This window comes from Apiospora hydei, assembly GCF_038363865.1.
Source record: "Apiospora hydei strain CBS 114990 chromosome Unknown utg000006l_segment0_segment0, whole genome shotgun sequence".
NCBI classification, from domain to species: domain Eukaryota; kingdom Fungi; phylum Ascomycota; class Sordariomycetes; order Amphisphaeriales; family Apiosporaceae; genus Apiospora; species Apiospora hydei.
Genome location: NW_027117365.1, coordinates 3,793,097 through 3,812,793, shown reverse-complemented (window position 1 = coordinate 3,812,793; position 19,697 = coordinate 3,793,097). Strand labels below are relative to the sequence as shown.

General features: G+C 53.1%; 7 protein-coding genes across 7 annotated transcripts; 4 read left to right on the top strand and 3 right to left on the bottom strand.

The window, feature by feature from the left end:
* Positions 1-63: 63 nt before the first annotated feature.
* PG997_008420 (uncharacterized protein) lies at positions 64-1,692 on the top strand (the record flags this gene model as incomplete). The annotated part of the gene is made up of 3 exons (XM_066812735.1): positions 64-87; positions 143-462; positions 591-1,692. The coding sequence occupies 3 exons, from the start codon at positions 64-66 to the stop codon at positions 1,690-1,692; spliced, it is 1,446 nt and encodes a 481-aa protein (XP_066668077.1).
* A 540-nt stretch (positions 1,693-2,232) lies between these two features.
* PG997_008419 (uncharacterized protein) lies at positions 2,233-3,276 on the top strand (the record flags this gene model as incomplete). Its single annotated transcript, XM_066812734.1, has 2 exons — positions 2,233-2,460; positions 2,527-3,276. 2 exons carry the CDS (start codon positions 2,233-2,235, stop codon positions 3,274-3,276), a joined length of 978 nt encoding a protein of 325 aa, XP_066668076.1.
* A 783-nt stretch (positions 3,277-4,059) lies between these two features.
* PG997_008418 (uncharacterized protein) lies at positions 4,060-5,205 on the top strand (the record flags this gene model as incomplete). The annotated part of the gene is made up of 1 exon (XM_066812733.1): positions 4,060-5,205. One exon carries the CDS (start codon positions 4,060-4,062, stop codon positions 5,203-5,205), a length of 1,146 nt encoding a protein of 381 aa, XP_066668075.1.
* Positions 5,206-5,595: 390 nt separating this feature from the next.
* On the bottom strand, positions 5,596-7,370 carry PG997_008417 (uncharacterized protein; the record flags this gene model as incomplete). Its single annotated transcript, XM_066812732.1, has 2 exons — positions 5,596-5,993; positions 6,050-7,370. 2 exons carry the CDS (start codon positions 7,368-7,370, stop codon positions 5,596-5,598), a joined length of 1,719 nt encoding a protein of 572 aa, XP_066668074.1.
* Positions 7,371-8,460: 1,090 nt separating this feature from the next.
* On the top strand, positions 8,461-9,756 carry PG997_008416 (COP9 signalosome complex subunit 6; the record flags this gene model as incomplete). Its single annotated transcript, XM_066812731.1, has 1 exon — positions 8,461-9,756. One exon carries the CDS (start codon positions 8,461-8,463, stop codon positions 9,754-9,756), a length of 1,296 nt encoding a protein of 431 aa, XP_066668073.1.
* Positions 9,757-10,588: 832 nt separating this feature from the next.
* On the bottom strand, positions 10,589-12,021 carry PG997_008415 (Sorbitol dehydrogenase; the record flags this gene model as incomplete). Its single annotated transcript, XM_066812730.1, has 3 exons — positions 10,589-11,426; positions 11,479-11,849; positions 11,950-12,021. The coding sequence occupies 3 exons, from the start codon at positions 12,019-12,021 to the stop codon at positions 10,589-10,591; spliced, it is 1,281 nt and encodes a 426-aa protein (XP_066668072.1).
* Positions 12,022-17,362: 5,341 nt separating this feature from the next.
* Positions 17,363-19,334, bottom strand: PG997_008414 (PX domain-containing protein; the record flags this gene model as incomplete). Its single annotated transcript, XM_066812729.1, has 3 exons — positions 17,363-18,237; positions 18,306-18,759; positions 18,822-19,334. The coding sequence occupies 3 exons, from the start codon at positions 19,332-19,334 to the stop codon at positions 17,363-17,365; spliced, it is 1,842 nt and encodes a 613-aa protein (XP_066668071.1).
* Positions 19,335-19,697: the final 363 nt, after the last annotated feature.

The window sequence follows — 19,697 nt, the reverse complement described above, 5'->3', positions numbered from 1 at the left end:
GACGTTCTGCGAGCTCACCCGAGTGATCTTGATGCCGGTCAAGCTCTACCAATTGTAGTCAGCATGGAGGCAGCACCTTTGGTCAAGGTGAGGCGCACACTTCCCGTATCGTCACGGCATATAATGACCATACGGGGTCTAGGCACATGATCATGCCAAAGCTGCGGCCGAGGCAACCCACGCAGCCAACTCTACTGTCGCCATCAATGAGCACACGAGGGCTGCTGGCGAGTTTGCCAACGCAGCGAAGAGTACCACGAGCGTCGAGGCACTCAGAACCTTGAATCTGCTCGAACAGCATCACATGAGACTATCCGAACTTCTCAAGGTTCCCCGACAACGACCAATCTCTCAGGCCAATGCGGAGAATGCTACGGAACCAGATGAGAAGGAGGAGGCTCCTACAGCTGCAGATGGCGAGCTACAGACTTGCAAGGCGGAGACCGGATCTGGGGAGAAACAGTCGCAGCCAATGCCAACATTGTCTAGACAAAGAGTTATCCCTCACGAGAGCTAGGCTCTACTATTGCAAGTAACTTGGCGTCTGCCCGCGGGATCAAGACATCCAGGTACCGCTCACAGCCGCTCAGCCCAAGCGTTTCCAACACGGAAGCGCCAGGCAATGTGGCACCCTCCCCGCGCAGGAACGATTCGGCATCAAAGTCCAAGATGCAGAACATGCTTGACAATGCTGAACGGCCGGACAAGCTATTGAGACAAAATAGCTCCGAGTATAGGAAGGTCACACCACCTGCGCCGCAATCGCTTCGGTCCCCGGGGAGCCCAGCCGCAACCAGCGAAGAGGGCTTTTCGCGATTCTATAATGCGTTTGGCAGCATCATCAACAGAATTTCTGCCCCTTTGGCATTCGCAGGTCTTCCTCTTCTTAGTGAAGAGATAAATGAGGAGCCAGCTCACGTACCGGAGACGCCGGCGCAGAAGAAAAGCAGATCAAAGCCCACAACTTCCGCTGCGGCGGAGCCTGACCTTAGCAAGTTCTACTCGAAAGCCGCACTCAAAGCGATCGCGAGGGACGGCCAAGGCCCAAATGACTCCTTCTACGTCGTGCCCACTAGCGGCCATACAGTTTCTTATGCCAACATTCTTACATTCGCTGACAAGGAGAAGCGGCGGATGGGCGCTTCGGCTCATGAGCTTGGGAGACTGGCCGAAGAATTGGACGAAGATGATTTTGTTGACGCGAAAGAGTCTCAGATACCGTCGTCACCAGGCCTTAGAAGGAAGGCGGGAAAGACGGCATCCGAGAGAGAATTGAGCAACGTAGTGGAAGAGCTATATCTGGAGAACAAAAGCTTGAAGGATGCGCTTGACCAGCAAAGCAAGCGACTCCATGCGTTTGAATTGATGTCCCAGAACTCAGGAATGAGACTTGCCGAAAGTATGCGACTCATGCGCCCGGGCTCACCGCCGGGTCCCTCTGCAGGCAGATCCGGGTCAGGTGATGATTTGCTGAAGAAGAGAAATCTCGAGCTGGAGGAGCAATTGCTCCTTTACACAAAGCAGATGGAAGAGTTGCAAAAGGACTATAACAAGGCCCGCGCAAACTTGGTCCGCTACAGAGAGAAGTGGGATCAGCTCAAAGCCGGTGCAAAAGCTCGGCGGGCAGGCGGAGCCCAGGGAAGTTCGGAGGTAACAACGGACGACACGACCAAGTCCATAAACTTGACTTAGAGTAGGTAGAGCCAGTGAGTGTACTCAGCTAATCCCGTCTCACTTCATGCATTCAGCTGTAAACAGATCTGCCAAATTCACTTTCTCGAATATGAAATTTCCTATCACCTCTGCACGTTCTTGCGAACCTGGCGATTCCCCTGATGACACCACACAGTTCCAAGAGTCGCTACGAAACACACTCGTAGGCCAACATGATTCGCGAACAGTCAGATCCATGAGGTAAAATCGTATAATGTAGTAGTGGACTGCAAGCTTTAGGTATGGGAAGTAGCTGCGAGACGAGTTGGCCTGGCTTTTCGTGTTCGTGTCTGCTCTGCTGTACCTAGTCGTCATGTATTGGGTATGTTCAAGTAAGTAAGTAGCTTATCGACCCTTATCAGACCAGACCCCAGCTTAGAGCTTCGAGCTCTAGCTTTGCCCAAACAAACAAACATCCCCCAGTGCATCATCGCCCAGCTTGTTAACAAACTGGACGACTGACCAGCTCAAGATTAACGATTGCCAACTTTCGGGGGCTATGATTTACCCATCTCGATCATGTCGCACATGACCAACCCTTTAGCGACAGTTGAGCAGCTGTACGGCCGCTCAACTCTCAATGCTCTACCCCCGGACCTCCAAGACACCATATTCCTCGGCATGCAAAGCCTCACGCAAGCAGCCGGCCTGCTTCTGCGACTACCACAGTCGGTTACGGCACAGGCTAACGTAGTACTTGCGCGCTATTGGGTCACCATCTCCTGGCCCTTTGTCGACGAATTCAGTGTACGTTTTTTATGACTGCCCCAGCTTCAACGCGGCGGCTCGAGCTAACCCCCTACTCTTTTACAGGATATCTCGGCAGCGTCGCTCTTTCTCGTCGCGAAGCTCAGTTCGCACCCGGCAATACCTCGCGACCTCTGCAACGTATACGCCTACCTGCTCTCGCCCCTCTCGCCCCTCTTCCGCCCCGCCTCGGAACCGTCGCTACCGTCGAAGCCCGACAAGACGCTCTACTACCTCTCTGAAGCCGGCTACAACGAAACCTACGCCCGGGTCCTGGCGCTCGAGTCGCGGATCCTCTGCGCCCTCTCCTTCGACACGCACGTGGCGCTCCCGCATGGCCTCGCGGTTACTTACCTGAAGGCGCTCGACTTCCTGGACGTCAGCCCCCCGGCGCGGTTGGCGCAGCGCGTCGTCGCGTACCTGAACACGGCGTTGCTGTCGCCGCAGCTCCTCTACTTGACGCACCAGCCGTCCGCGCTGGCCGTCGCCGCCATCTACAACGCGGCCAAGGACTTGGACGCCAAGATGCCCGAATGCGCCTGGTGGGAGGTCTTCGATGTCGATCGCGAGGAGCTCGGCTTCCTGGTCGTGGGGATGCGGAGCGTCGAGGGCGCCGTGCGGGCTGGCCGCGAAGAGACCTCCGCCGAACTACGCGAGGGGAACATGATCACGAGGGCGGGGATCGAGACGGAGATGCGCAAGCGGGGCATGGTCCTGGGGAAAGGTGCTAGCAGCGGCGGAGCTGCTGCCCAGTTGACAGAGGAGGACATCTTGATGAGGAGTCTGGATGAACGAGCTGACCAGATGGACAGCTGAGCCACCACCCAGTGCGTTTCGTGGTCATAGTTTCAGCTTTCTTCATCGAGCAAAAGTCGTATCAAACGTTCTCAAAGAACCCATGGGTTCTATGCGGCAACATCGACTGGAGAACTACCAAACGAGAAACGGGTTGCCTTAGGATACAGTCTCGTGTTCAAGCATAAGTATTTCGGACGAAAGCGCCCCAGCATGACCTCCCGCTTACCAATAGCAATATCTTTACTTTGCAAGTCGGCCTGTCATGGTCATGGCTGACAGTCTACGAATCTGGACCCTGTATTTACCCCCGTTGAATGTCCGTTAGGGGACATGCCCAGAAAGGTGGGATAGGAAGCAAACCCCAAAGAATCTCAAAGAACCTGGTTAAGGAACAAAACACTTCTTTGAGGAATAGCCGTACATAAGGGCTATGTTAGCCTTCCCCTTGTCGGAAGACAAGCACATCTTGCTGTCAAGACAATGGCATATCCATAAAGCACAATCAGCTTCAAAGGCGACAATGCATTGTGGTCGTCGGACCCCAGCTTCTATATCATGTAACAAACAGCCACTCGGCCAGAGACTGAACTTCTAGTTGGAAAACTTCGAAGACAAAAATCCTCACGAACATATTCATTTTCTTGTTTGAGATATCATCTGTGCCTTCGATATATCTCGTTATCACGAAACCTTCAACTTGAGCACGGCCATCGTCAAGACCCTACCCTTGTACTTGGAGCAAGCTTAGACTCAGAGCTCAGTCTTATATTCAAAAGGGGAAAGGGGGCCACATCACACATAATGTGTACCGGGAATATCTACCGCATGACCCGATGCAAGCATTGCATCGTCCATTACACCTCCCACTGCCGTCGATACCAGAGCATCAATCCGTCTAAAACACCACCCATGGGTCTACTCATTCCCGAGCCGCACGACGAGCCTTGCCCGCATTTCCAGAACAGCATCAATGACAACAAGCCTGTCGTGGCTGTACCAATAGATGACAGTTGCGCCTCCTGCATGCCTCGCATGCAGCAGTGGAAGATCATCTGCCATAAGCTTCACCTCAAAGATGTAGTCAACGATCGTGTCCAAGAGTGCATGGACGACGGCGACCATCTTGGTGTGGCCGTGGAGAGGGGCAGACTGATAAAACTCGACAAGGGCGCGTCGGAGCAGATCGCTGCAATCGATTGGAGCATCGTTCCGGCGTTGGACCCCGTCTACCCGCCCAGCTGGACGGTGGAAGATGATCCGAGTCTGAGCGCCGCGTGGATCGGGAGACAGCTCGTATGGGCCGACGAGGAGAGCCTGCGAGAGCTGCGACAACAATATCAAAAGGAGGAGGAGGAGAAGCGGCGCCAACAGGAGGAGGAAGAAGAAGAAGACGAATTGGAGTTTGATGAAGATGAAGACGAAGAGACGATATTGCAGGACAATCCACGTCTGCGGGACGCAGGAACGGATGACGATGACGACTACTCCTACTACTCTGCTGAAACAAGAACGGGCTACCACCTCTCTGAAGACGAGTTTGGTGACCAGGACCCGCGGTCCGGCGGAGATACCCGAGCTACACACTCGAACCGCGAGTATCCTCGACTTCGCAAACAAAAGGGCCGGGAAGTCCTCGGGGACTCCGAATTCTTCTCCTTCTCCAACCTGGAAGCCAGCAACGACACCCAGGATTCGTATCATATCGACAACGATGACGACGAGGACGACGATATCTGGTGGAAGGCCGCTGTTGCGGAGCCGCTCCGCGGCAACGACAAGACAACCACGACTGGCGCCTTCCCGGACCATTCCCGCGAGCACTCGCAATTGACGCCGGACGTCGCGCGTGCGAACCAGAACAAGAGAGTCTCGATCCAAGCCGTGCGGGGGTCGAAAATGAAGTATGATCTGAAGCCCTACAGACCATCTCAGCACCAGCAGCGGTGAGGTTGAAAGCTTCTCTCTCTATTCCTCCATTTCCCATCATCCCCCCTCCCCAATTTGCTCATTTTCTTTTTTATAAGTTCCGAGGTCTTATATATGGGTATAGATATAGGCGTTTCGCCATTTTGATTATTTGCTTATTAAGGAAACAGTTGTTTCTTGTAGCCATAGAGGGTTTTATATTAACGGTAAGTGATAAATCTCTTCCTCGTAAAAAAACAGAATTAAATATGCATATTTACAATCGCTGTCTCTTATGGTTATATTTCGAGTCCTGTCGTGTTTGCTTAGTCCACGACTTTTGATTGCAATAAGAGAAATACCCAAACCCGGCTTCCTCACACCTCGGTACTAGCAGCAAGTAAGGTACTTGTCTTCAGGGGTCAGCGACCCTCACTCAGTCGGCCCCAGAGCGTTTGCGACATCGAGAGGCCTCACCACGATCTGAGGCTGAATAGCCCCTTGCTGGCCGTCGCCCCCATACGTAGAGTTGTTGTTGCGGTTACCCATCTGTCCCTTTGCCGCCTCCGCTGCCTCCTGGAGCTCCCGCTTGGTCTTGTTGTACTCCTTGACGCGCTCGTGTGCTAGACGGCCGGCCCGGCGCCGGTCCTTGGGACACCGCAGGAGCGGCACCTGGATGATGGCGGCGAAGACGTCGGCCACTTTCTCGACCGTCGTGTCGTGGCGCTTCGCAACCTCCTCGAGGGGAACTTTTCCTGGCACGTCTCGGCCACGTCGACGATGAGGTTCGGCGAGGGCTTGCGGTAGTTTGGCTGCATGAGAGATGGGTGCTGTGATGGTGGTAGCGGTGGCCGGGCTTGTTGGGCTGGGCTCTGCGAGCTAATACGTGTAGGAGTCGTGGCTGCAGCGGCGGCGTTCTCCCGGCTCGTCTCGGATGTCTTCCCTGTCGGCGGTTGTTGATATGCTGCTGCTGTCGGTCTGGGGGGCATTGGTTGAACAGCATGTTGATGGGCTAACGCGGGAGGAGCCATAGCAGCGCCACTATAGTTTTGTGTATTCATTGGTACCATCATGGGACCGAACCCAGGTCCAAAACTGTGCATGCCTGCCTGCAATGCTGACATGAACTGTGGATTTGCCTGTGGGCCAAATGATTGATGATAAGGCCCCGGGGGTAGCATGTGGAGTGGCATATTCGGGTTGGCGAAAGGTAGTCCTTGTGCCCGGGCGAAGGCCGCCCGTTGTTGCATCTGCATACATGCCTTGCATGGCTGTTTGCCCGCATGAGCTTGAGTGGTGTTGTCAGGGGTAGTGGTCGGCTGCTCCGAAGGCATCTGTTGATGTTGTATCTGTTCAAGGCTGCTGTCATGCGGAGTTTGCTGAGCTATGGGTTGTGTGCTGTCGACCACTTTCTCTGCACAACCTTCGAACGCCACGGGCACAGTTTCCTTCTGTTGAACTGTAGTTGGGTCGGTAGCACTAGGCTTGGCTATTTCCTGACTGGCTGGCGTGTTCATCACGGCTGTCATGGAGGAATTCGGACCAGGGCGAAGCGTCGGGTTGCCTTGCAGCATATCGTTCTTTTCACTTGGTGCAGGCTCTAGCTGCGAGTCTTTCGATGTAATAGTATTAGGGATCTGCTTTGGAGATATAGCAGGAGAGCTAAGCTTGGGTGATTGGAGACGAGCTGCCGCACTCATGCTATAGCTCTCGAGCTCGGGGAGTGAACAGCCACGATACCCAAAGATGGACTCCCAGTCCGAAAAGCCAGAAGGAAGTCCCACCATTCCTGTAGTGATACGTCTGTCATGTGAGGATTTGATCTCACTATTCGGCCAGCTCATGTCATTATCAGCGATAGGGGCAGCAGAGATCGGTGTGACAAGAGAGCTGCCACAGACCAGATATGGAACCGGTTGAGACTGAGGCACTGGCTGAGAGTTAGGCGGTGGTTGAAGCTGGATTGTTTGAACGTGCGTGGTGTTGACTATGGGGCTGTTCGTGGGATGGTCGACTTTCTGTCTCTTGACAGGTTTGGAGGAGATGAACTGAACATCATCCATCTCCGCATCGGACCGCTTTGCCGGGGTCACTGGAGCAGGAGGTCCCGTAGCCTGTCGGAGCCGCATAACATCACCATGCTGAGTTTGATGGCTGGGATGCATCAAGCTGCTCCCACTTTGTGTAGGGGCCTGGCCTGAAGACATGGCGGTCACTTTGAGTGGAAGCAAGTGCCCCTAGGGTGGGAGAAGGGCACATCACGCGGAGTACGAAGAACAGGAGACTTGCAAGATGCAATCCAGCTACTGGGAATACCTACCGGACTTCATATACAAATCCAAGCAGGCCGGCGGAGAATTGCTCTGAAAGACAGTAGACTCTCAGCGGCCGGCAGTCCTATCAACATAGCCATGTCTTGCTAAATGACATCTAAGACCAAGAAACAAGGACGGCCATTCAAATCAAATCGCAGAACAGGAAGCGTTTGGATGGTGTATGGTGTGCCTGGGGAACGACTGTCCGCCTGGTACTTGCAGACTCACGAGCATCGACAGCCCCGTAAAGGAAACGCCAACAATAAAGGTGTAATACTGATGCAGGTATGGTAGCAAAGCCGCAGACTAAAAGGAAAGCATGCACTCAGAGAGCTGCTCACTACAAACAACTGGGGTTAGCATCATTCAATATAGCCTACAGGTAATTACTCGGGACGTAACACAGTACGTTAATTAGGTTAGCAGAATTCATTTTCAAGTTTAAGAAATAGGGGGAATAAAGAGTGAGGGCGAAAGGGACAGACAGGAAGATCCGGGGTTGACGGCCAGTGACTTATTAGATGTGCCTTAGTGTAAGGTTGTTTGAATACAGGCGGGCCTGCTAGGCAGTGAAGGAGAGAGAGAGATCGATCAATTGCTTGATTGATGTGCCCCACCCCTGACGGCTGACCTCCAGCTCCCCCATTATGTAATTGCTAGGTTACCTAGTGCTTCAAGTACATGTAGGCAGTAAGTACTACCTAACATCTTAACTGATGGCGGGGTATCTGCTGCAGTTAGCTGCCTACTGCTCCAGCTTGTTCAACTGCGGACTGCATATCGATAGCAGCCTTACAGGTCAACCTACTTTATTTGGCAGATCGATCGCCGGTTTAACCATTCTGCGTGTTTGTTCCATTCTGCGTGCTTGTTCGGGTTTGGACAGCTAGATCAACAACAACCCAAGTCCTCGCCCAACTCGTCTCTACATTTCTACATTTCCGCAGCCTTGTCGCGAACGAGGCAATCCAGACCGGGCATCATGGAGAACCCGCTGATCTCAACGCAGAAGTCCACCGACTCCGGACTGCAAGCCGTGCTGCATCCCCTCGTCCTCTTGACCATTTCCGATTACATCACACGACATACTTTGCGCGAGCAAAAGGGTCCGATAGTAGGAGCATTGATGGGCCAGCAGAATGGCCGCGAAATCACCATCGAGCACGCCTTTGAATGTGCCACCACTGTGAAAGATGGCCATGTGGTGCTGCAGCCCGACTGGTTTGCAACCCGACTGGATCAAAGTAGGTGCTCAGCCAAAGCAAACGCCCAAAAGGCAAAAAGTATACTAACCGCCCGCTCCCCAGTGAGAACCGTCCACAAGGCGCCTCAACTCGATCTCGTCGGATGGTACACCGTCACCCCCAAGACCGGCCCGATGCCCTCGGTCCTGCCCATCCACAACTGGCTCCTCTCCGAACACAACGAGTCGTCACTGCTACTGGCCTTTCACTCGGAGGAGGCCGTCGACCACTCCGCAGGCAGCAAACTGCCCCTCACGATATACGAGAGCAACCTCGAAGTCGACGAGCCCAAGCCGGATCATGGCGAGGACAAGGAAATGAGAGACGGCGATGCGCCCCTCAAGCTCAAGTTCAGAGAGCTACCCTACTCGGTCGAGACGGGCGAGGCTGAGATGGTCAGCATGGACTTTGTGGTCCGGGGCGCCGGAAATGCCACCGCCGTCGAGACCAAGGAGCAGAAGAAGCCCCAGATGGTGGCTGTCGACACAGATACAAAGGGCAAGCGGCGCATCGTTAGTCCCGATAACGCTGAAGACGAAACGGCTACGGCGCCCGAGGAGCATGTGCTATCCCCCGAAGACGAGGAGCTCATCATGTCCCTGACCGGAAAGGCCAACGCCATCAAAATGCTTCAATCCCGGATACAGCTTCTTGTCACCTATCTTCAGCAGCTCCCGCCTTCTTACACCGGAGGCAACACGGCTGCCGCGGCCACGCAACCCAGCCAGGGCACACAGCCTCACTCTGTCCCGTCGCATACGATCCTGCGGTCCATCCAAGCCCTCGCCAACCGTCTGGCGCTAATTGTGCCCTCGGCAACAGGCGCCTTCGAGCAAGAGATGCTCAGCGAGCGCAACGACGTCCAGCTCATGTCCCTGCTGAACGAGGTCATGGGCAGCTCCATCGACGCCCGCAACATAGCCAAGAAGCACAGCGCCGTCGAGGCTGCCAAGGGAAACAGCCGGAAGAACATGCACGATGTGGGAGGCAGCAGCAACTACAGCATGGCTGGTCCGGGAGATCTCACACTTTAGAGCGAGTCGTATGGAAATCAGGGTTATCCCAGTCCGTGATTTGGAGGATGCAAAACAACGAATTCTGCTTTACTTGCATTGGCATGGCGAAGGAGGCGTAACTATGGTGGCTTTGACAGCAGGATGACTGACTGAAGTGAGTCAAATCGTTAGGCGGGTTTAGAATGGAAGACAGTAGGTTTTCATAGGCATATTGATCAGCCCAAAACTAGACGGCAACTTTGGCAGCCTTAGTGGATAATACACAGGACTGCTCTCACATGCACCTTCTACCTCATGCTCCTTGGGTATGGATGAGATAATGCCAAGACAAGATGCTCCTTGGCTAAAACGATTTGGGAGCACGGTTAGGAAAAAAAGTCGGGGAATAATCGGCCAAAACATCACAGCTCGAGGTTGAACTATTTGTATTAGATAATGAGAGACAGCAAGCCACCAGTCAGTTCTGGACATAAAAGTATCTAACGTCATAAAGAAAAAGAAGAAGGGAAAACTTGGACAATTGTCTGTACATGCCAAAGTGCGTAGGGGAGGAACGATGAACAACGCAAGCCAACAACGCAATATTACCACCGATACCATCTAACCCGTTTTCAACCCCACGAAAAAAGCCGCCAGCCTTATATATCACCAGAATTATTCGTGTTCGTCGTCAGCGAAATTGAACTAACTCACAAGCATTAACCCGACCGTGTTTCCGGTTGTTTTCTTTCTGCAGAGCCATCCCCGGGTATGGCTCTGCTACTTCTGCCTCTTTCCTCCCGCTGAGATTTGAGGAACAGGGGAAAGGAAAAGGGGTTCGGAGCGAACTTGAGCTCAAGGGCGACCCCTATTAAGCCTCAATGACGACCTTCAACACCAAATTGCCGTTGTCGTCTATGGTGCGACTTGCAAGCTCAAATGCCTTGTTGGCAGCGGCAAGGCCCTTAAAGCGATGCGTAACCATATCATCCAACTTTGGGAACTGGTAACCTCCGTAAACGCTGTCATTCTGTTGGCCACAGAGCAAGCGGATGCCGGTTGGATACGTGTTGGCATAGCGAAAGATGCCAAGAATATCGACTTCTCGGAGGTGAGCAGCAGACAAGGGTAGAGTTTGGATAGGGGTACCCATCCCAACCATGATGACCTTGCCACCTGGTCTTGTTGCGTAAATGCTGGTGTGCATACAGACCTCCTTCCCGGTACACTCAAAACTGTAGTCCACGCCATGGTCCTCATCTTCGTCCTGAAAGCCAAAGGCAGTATTCGTCAGTGCAAGCAGCTCGGCGGCCAACCCCTTGGCTCCCTCCAGCTTCCCGTGGATTGAGTCGGAAAACAGACTTGCAGGGGTCATCGCACCAACTTCTAGGGGTGTAGAGACACCCGAAGCATCAGTGCCGAAGGAAGAGCTGCTAGATGAAGTATGTAGGGGACGCTGGATAACATAGCCATGGGTAGCGAAGCCCTTGCTGAGAGCATAATCTACCCGGCCCGCATCAAGATCACATATAGTGACATTTGTACACCCCGAGCGGCGCGCCATGGCGGCAGTCAGGAGTCCAACTGTACCCGCACCCATGACAAGGGCAGACGATCCAGGAGTTGGACAGGCACGGTTAACGGCGTGTATAGCCACGGATAGTGGTTCGAGTAAGGCCGCCGCATCAAAGGACACGTGCTCCGGAAGCCTGTATCTAGTCAGCCAGGTGAACATATTCCAACGACTTTATAGGGACGTACTTATAGCACCAGGCAGCCGGATGATTTATTCTCTCTTGTAGTGTGCCCTGGAAATGGGGGACACTTTTCGCACTACTTCTGAAGCGCATTCGCTTGCAGAGGTTGTATCTGCCCTTGCGGCAGATAGCACACTGTCCGCAGGGGACGCCTACTTCTAGAGCGACTCTATCGCCGACTCGGAAGCCTGACACCTGCGAGCCCATGGCCACAACGACTCCGGACGACTCATGACCAAGTGACAAGGGTGCACAAGCGCACAAGTCGCCATTCGCGAACTTCTTGTAGTATGACACGTCCGACCCGCAGATCCCTGTCGACTTGATAGCAATCTGGAGCTCTCCAACGCCAGGGTCTTCGATGGATCTGACTTCCTGCACAGATGAGTTTGTTAATACCCCGCATGTATACTTGCAAAGACTAGCTATACAGCTCCGATTTGTGACAGGTAAGCCGAGATATCGATCAACTCACCAATCGTAAGTCTCTTGGCCCATGCAAGACAGATGCATTGATAGATAGCTTTGGATGAACGGGTAGATGCATTGGCGCCATCTCGTCAATCATGGCCGATGGAGCCATTGATAGATATTGGAAGCGTGGGATGGACGTGGGATGTATTAATGTCGCTTTCAGTAACAGTCGCAACCCACGACTATTGGTTTGGTACAGGGTCCAGGATCTGGGCCTGAAAAGGCAGCTCGGTATAGACAAATGATGAGGATTTCAGGTATGCAGACAGACCAAGGCTTCCTTGACGCATACAAACTTGTAGGTAGAGGACCGGGAAGCCAACATCTGGTTGTAGGTAGGAAAAGCAGAGAGAAACACCCACCCCTTATGTACATGATGGGGAATAATGTGATGGGCCGCTCTGTTAAGAAAACACTGTATGTATGAGTCGATCTCAATTGTCGACTACACGGAGAGCGTCAGGGTGGTCTCTGTGGGCCGGGGCTGATCCAAGGTCTCTGATGCCTGCGAAGCATTGTGCAGTCTTACCAGACCCAGTCAGATAGCAACGAGTTATCTCAACGAGCAACGGGAGCCACTTCACAATCTCGGGAGATAGTATGCAAGCAGCTAGCGACGATGCAGCAAGCGCATCATTCCACAGGACTTGGAACATAAGGTCCATGACCCTGGATGATATGGATGGTAGACAACGGCTGTAGCTCGCATGGTTCTGATGTACCCTTTGCCTGCAGAACTGCTGCCGTGTAGTGCCATTCAGGTACCACGTCTGAGAGTGCTGTCTGCCTCGGAAAGCTGCATGGTGTAGAAATGTATAGTCCACGACCAGGGTATAGGCGGGGACCCTGCTTCATCGCATCCAAGCGCCGAGAGCGCCTTGCTCCTGTTCGTTCATTGCGAAGACTCCACTTGGAAGCATACCTACCAGCCTGCCTCCACTCGGATAGGAAGCCATGACAGCGGAGAAGGCCAAGTCTGACGAACTAGGCATGGCACAACCAGTCAACCACGATATGACGCTTTCTTATTTGTAGGTAGGCACACAATGTCGATGTATGCATGGGCCGATCCGAGGAGAGGATTCGAATGCCAAATGAAACACAACCATGCCCATGTAGAATGAACATCCAAGATCGGCAAAGGCAGCCAATCAACACCAAGTCGGTCTCGTAAGATATCGGTTGCGGGCTACGGAGATTGTCCCGAGAGGCGTGAAGTATGTATGTTATAACAGAGGAGAGCCAGGAAACCCACTGGTTCTTTGCGCGGTTTGCCACTTGGACAACATGAAAGCTGTATAATCCCAGGCTCGATGATTGGGGCGTGTGAAGTCCAAGTCCAAGTCCAAGTCCAAGTCCAGGGAGGGTTGCTGGAACAGACAGCTCTGCCACAGAGACCGAGGCCCTTTCTAAATAAGAAAGGCCAATGGTGAGTTGCCCTCCACCGGAAGATAATGTACGATACAACCAGGGTAGGAGCCAGAGGAAAGCTTCGTTTGGTTCACGTACTACATATCCGATCGCCAGCGTTGTCTCTGCTGGTCGGTAAATACGAAACCCCCATGTTGCTCATCTTGTCGGTCGAGTCCTTCGTTGGACGAAGATCTTTATTTTTGCGACACATCGAGTCGAGGGTGTTGGATGACTACCAACGATGACTAGGTACTTATCAAGCCGTGTTGATGGAAGGCGTGGTGTTGTTGCTTTGAATATGGGGAAGGTACGAACTGCAGATCCGAGCAGAATCGATTTGACGTTCCCTCCCCCCTGTATTAGGCACGAGTAAGTAGTAATAGCCTACATCATAGAAAGTATATACAATGCTTAAAATGCAAGCCAACCTGCCGTATGCCCGCTTCTGAGACTAAGCACTATAGTAAAAAGGTCCCTTAATAACTATCAATTAATTAAAACCGTATTGATTTGGAACCGATTACACTGGACAAGGACCGACCAATTTGAGTCCAGCCTACATGTAGAATTCCTCCTCCTACTCCCGCGCAGAATGGCCACATGTGGAAGCTGCTGCCCACTGCATTTTGCCCATTAGCACACACACACTCGAAACATCATGAATAACAAAGTATTGTACGTACATCATTGCTGCCTCATCTATCACTCCCTTCAGATGCTCTCTTCGGATGTGACACTTCTTTTGAGTGCATACTGGCAGAGAGATTGTTCTTTGGCCAGAACAGTGCACATGGGGCGGGAACCATGAACAGGGGTTCGAATACCACCGTCCTATATAAAGGTATGGAGGCACGGAAGACATGTCTGTCACGTCCCGCATCCCGCGTCCCGCGTCCCGCGCCCATGCAAGCAGACAAATAAATAGCTCTGGGGGCCAAGGCATGCCAACCAGGCTATGGTGGATCACCACTTGAAGGAGCCTGCTAACACCATCGATCCCTCTTCTTCAACCGCAGAGGTAGTCGGAATGGTTGGGAAGCTTTCCTAGCTTACTCTACTCCCACGACTCTGCCAATTGACAGTGCTTGGGCCAATCGGTCCGTATATCCCAGCATGAGCAACTCAGCTCAAGATTGGCATATGCGTGGACTTGTGTCTTTCCTGGTCTTCCCCGACTTACAGAACAGCCAAACGAGTCAGCGATGATCGGCTTAACAGCTATGCTCGCTGTCGCATACATTGGTAGGCTCGCTACCGGGTGTCTCAGCATATCTCGACGCCTGCAACATCTGTTCTCTCAAAGACGGATACAAGTCAATTTCGAGAGACAGCCAGCCACAATGTTGGCTGTTCCATTGCCTGGACAATGTGGGAAACATGTATCCTTGATATCAGTTGATACCTGGTGAGTTGGAGAAGTTGGGGAACAAATGAACGTTCACCACTTCCTCTCAGTTTGATCTGAGGCCAACGGTCTGGAACACTCCTATCCTGTTACATCTGGGCTTACAGTACACAGTGTGAAACCAGCCGATGGACGATAGTTGCATCCTGTAAGGTAAGTCTGACACTATCGCCAGTGAAAATCCTCATCGGGATCACCTGTACGTAAGCGAACTCCGCGGGGAAGAAACCCGCCCCGTCCGCCCTGTCCGCCCTTCATGTAACAGACCACCTACTGGCCAGTGTTCAGCAACCTTATATGAACATACAAGCGTCTTGGATTCACCTTCTCACAACATGCCACGTCTCTTTGTGTGATATCACCATTGCGCAGATCTTATCAGTTCCGACAAAAGGCCTCCAAGATCATCTTGCCATTGATTCCTGCAATCTACAGGAAATCTTCTGATGCACCAACCTCGACCCGACATACCCCTGACTCTGCGAGCGCCAGGCTTGGAGTCTTTGAGTTTTGTACCCCAGATCTACTAAGTCGGCCGCCTGAGCTATTTAGGGATGGGGCAATCCTGGGCCCACAAACGCCGGCCCCTTGCGCCGTGATTCCACGATGGCGGCTTGACAGTTGACAGTCGCATATGTGATGCAGAAACAGACACCGTCACCTTGGAGAAGGCTTAGCAGGTTGCGAGATATTGCCTTGCCATTGTACCGCCCGTCCTGCATGCTGTACCCTCGGTACGTGCTTTTGATGTATAGCGCTTGTTACCCTAATACCGGCTAAACACATCACATAATAACACGTCCCTTGGAATTCTGCCTTGGGAGGCCTTGGGAGGCCTTGGCCACACTCGTCTTCCTTGGGCTATCATGGTAGCAAAAATCCGACCTGGAAAAGAATATATCGACGGGAGTGTTTGCTAACCATTCTTGGCCGATCCTTCTTGCCCAATCAACCAAGTCCAATATTTGGTAGTGGCTGGTTGAGAGAGAGAAGGCAGGCAAGCTGCAAGAAACTACCGCAGGACTCGGCAAGCCATATACGCAGCATACACATCTTAGCATGGTCGTTGAAAATCGGATGTTTCCGCTGAAAAAAAAAAAACATTTTGACATGTGGATGACTACGGGTGTTGCTTCCCTCGAACCCTCCGTCAATCGGGTTCCATGGTCAGCCCACGATGCATCGTCAGGCTTTCAGAGTCCACTCAGCCAGTGTCATGATTTCGCGAGGGTCCTGTTTCTGGTCATGTCACACACCTAAATGCATCATCCATCAGCTCTCATGCATAGATCTATCGTCTGCGGGCGCAACGCATATCAGGACTGCGGCCCGCTCATTTCACTTTATGAATCCCGCCCTACTTGTATCCTATTGAGGGTTGCCATTCATCGCTTCTCCCCACCCCCATCGGCCCCGCTCGGAGGGGATGTAAGCGAGTAAAGCAGAGCAGGATCGTGACAGGCATTATTGGTAGTATTTCAGCAAATGAGTAGTCGGGCGGTTTCACATGGGAAATAGAAATGACAATGCTCGAGGTCTCGTCATGTCATGTGGCTCTAATCTCGAGCTGGATGGGTCACCTAAGCCCCTAGGCAGTGTAATTCCAGACCTGTCGTTGACTTCGGATTACACCGCGTTGGTCGGCCACATTGTTATCTCCAGAGCCCTACCTCTCGAACTTTCACACCCCTTTTTTCATGTAGATAAGTATGAGACCGGAATTCGGCCCTGTCTGCATGTGCGTCATTACTTGACCATATGAGACGAGGGCGGAGAAAGCGAAGCAGAAGTAAATGACGGACATATTGCGTGCGAAGCGATGGGCTGTCGTCTGTCCAGCACGGAAGGCGGATGTTGACCTCGGTAAAGGGGGAAATTCTACGATGGACACCCAAGTTTCTATCACATATCGACCAAGCAAATTAAATCCATCGAGAAAGCACGCAGTAGCGGTGAGATCCGTCGTAGTATTAGCAATAAGCAACTGCGGCCTCAGGTGTGCGTGTGCATGTGCAATTGGGAGGTGTAGCTAACATCATCATACGTAAGTAGGTACATGTATTGGAACTTGATTCCACTCCTCCTCCCTGCTGCTCCCAAAGAAGTATGCAATGCGCGCAACTGCCCACGTAGCTTATCTATCATTCCTGCATGCGTGCACTCAGTCCTCTTGCGAAAGCGGGAAGCAGAAGGCGGAGTTGGATGATACGTTAGGTATATATGCATGTCTCAAGATAACGGCCTACGCTACGGCGAGGTGACAGCACAATGGCAAGGTGCCAAGAGCAGTATCCTCGACGCACAGAAGGCCATGCCAGCATACCTCCCAGCGGTGGTGCGATCCGGGCAGGAACAACGGAAAATGTAGAAACATAGGAAGAACACCAATAAGGATTAGGTAACAATACAATGCTATCGCGTCTGAACAGGAAGATGAGTCTTCTGTCGGCGTTCAACTACTATCATGTCCTACAAACCCCTACCATCCCCTGCCTACGTACTTCGTCGTACTAAATTTGCCGAGCTGCCGTATTCATTCATCTTTATCTCCTTGACGCCCCATCCTCCCATCACCACCATCATCAGTGCCACATTTTTAAAACGTGCTCGTTGCCAATCGGCTCGCCGCATTCCGGGCATCCACCCTGTCCTCGTCGTCTTCAGCCAGACCACTCAGGCCCCTAGTGCCGCTGCTGGGAGCCTTGCCAGCCGCTCCAGCAGCGTCCTCGCCCTCCTCCTCGCCTTCGGCCACGTTGGACGTCATGATGCTGCCCGAGACGCTCCGGCTGAGATTGTCCGTGCGCCGCGGCACACCGCTCCAGGCATCGCCCTTGGGGCCCTGGCTGGCGGCCATGCTAGCTCTGCGGACAGTTGGGTGCGCCTCACGGCCTAGTCTGCTCAGACCGCCCGAGTTATCGATGGCCCGGATGTCCGGCCGCACGCTCTCGAGCAGGGCCAGCGTGCGCCGCTCTGCTTCAATCTCGCGCAGAACGAACTCGCGGATGCTCAGGCGTAAGTCGGTTGCGGTGCGCGTGAACCACTTGCGCTTTTCGTGCACCAAATTCTGCGTAACACGCGTAGTTTTCCTCATGAGCTCAAACTCGTTGTTTCGCGCATCATCAAGTGCAGTGATGGCTTCGTCGACCTTGTCGCGGCGCACGTTTGAGCTGGCCTTGAGACGATCTGCTGCATTCAGTTTGCTACGCGTACTCTCCTGAGCCTGTAAGAATTCTCGAATAAGAAGTTGCCGGTTTGTCAAGGTTTCCTTGACGATGAAGGCATCCTGTGAGTGGTATTGGAAGGGATCTCCAATGGTTGTGGCCTCCGCAGTCGCCTGAGCAGCATGGCAGTCCCCAACCGTTTGCACCACCTTTCCGAGCTTGCGATAGGCGCTAGCCAGACCTTGGTGAGGCTCCTGTACGTTCATTCCCCCAAGTTTGACACCATAGTCAGATTCGGCGAGACCAAGTCCTGTGTCAAGTTAGTAGACGTTCTCCTGTAGGTCCGAAAATGTGTGCAAAACGGGTGCTTCTCTGTACCTCTTCGAGCCTTGACTAGTTTATCGACCTTATGACCAGCATCCATTGAACCAAGGTAGAAAAGCTTTACAATAGGACGAGCATCTGAGAGCTCCGGGGTATCATCTGGCGGCGGGGCGAATTGCTTCAGAAGCTTCCTGCGCACACCGGTGGCAGGTTGCTTCCTCTTCACCATGGGACTGTAGCCAAAATCGCTTTCTACAAACAGAACCATCTCCTCGTCCCTCATCAGGACTTCATTGCTGCAAACATAGTTCAACCATCTTTGCAGCAGAGCCTTGACCCGTATCTCGTCTTCGTCTGTCCCCGCCCCAGCAGATGTCAACGCTGGCGGTACTGCGGGAACGAGAGCTTCCGGATTGGCGGATATGAGATGGTCGGCAAGCTTTACGAATTCGGAATGGAGGCGGCGCACATCGCGGAATTGTGTAGTACGGAATCTGGGTATGTTTGTCTATTTGCCGTCGTTAGTTCAGCCAGCCGCCAGAGGGACACATTCTGTTTCGCGATACGTACGTGGACATCGAATCTCATAATGGGATCTTTCCTGCCTGTGCGCTCCAAACCAGTGATCTTTGCCTGCAACTTGTACTGTGGATAGGCCGGTTTGCGACCTTGCTGCTGTTGCTGCTGTCCCTGTCCAACGGGCGCGCCGGGTTCCCCCTGAGGCTGCGATTGCTCCTCGCCAGTCGCCTGCGCCGCTCCGGCATCGTCGCCATGCTCTTCCTGCTCTGAGGGGCCGCCAGCCTCTGGCTGATGCGAACCGTCGCCTTGTTGTGGTGAGTTGTACTCATGGGTAGAAGCTGTGCTGCTAGCGGTATTGGGTCTCGCAAAGGCGTTCTTGGTCAAGTCGTCGTGTTGCAGACCGTTGCTAGGGTCCTGGGATCCGTATCCACCATAGGTGGCTTCGTTGCCCAATGAGCTATAATTGGCAGGCTCATTGCGCCGAGGTGATGCAGGAGGTGATGAACCCCAAGGTGAGCTCCCGGCGGGATTCTCCTCGTCGGCCATAGTCGAGCGGTAGTCCATGGCGATGGTGTGGTGTGGTGTCGGTAAGAAGCGGAAGCGGAAGCCGGCGACAATGGCTAGGGAGAGTAAGATACTATGACGTTGGCAGCGCGGTTCGTCTGGCAGTCCAGAACTCCCTGGTGAGACCTATCGTGGTGGGCCTGGGTAGGATAAGAGAAACGAGGGACCTCAGGTGTTCAAGCCGTGCATTCTGTGGTCCAGGGACCTGTCTGCAGGAAAAGAGCAAACCGACGAGAAACACAATCCACCGCTTTTGGGGGTGGTGATAGAGAGAAAAGTCGTGGTATTGCAGTGTTTGTTGCCTGACGCAAGCTCACCTTTGGTGACGATCAACGGAGTGAACTGCTCGAAGCTTGCGCCTCC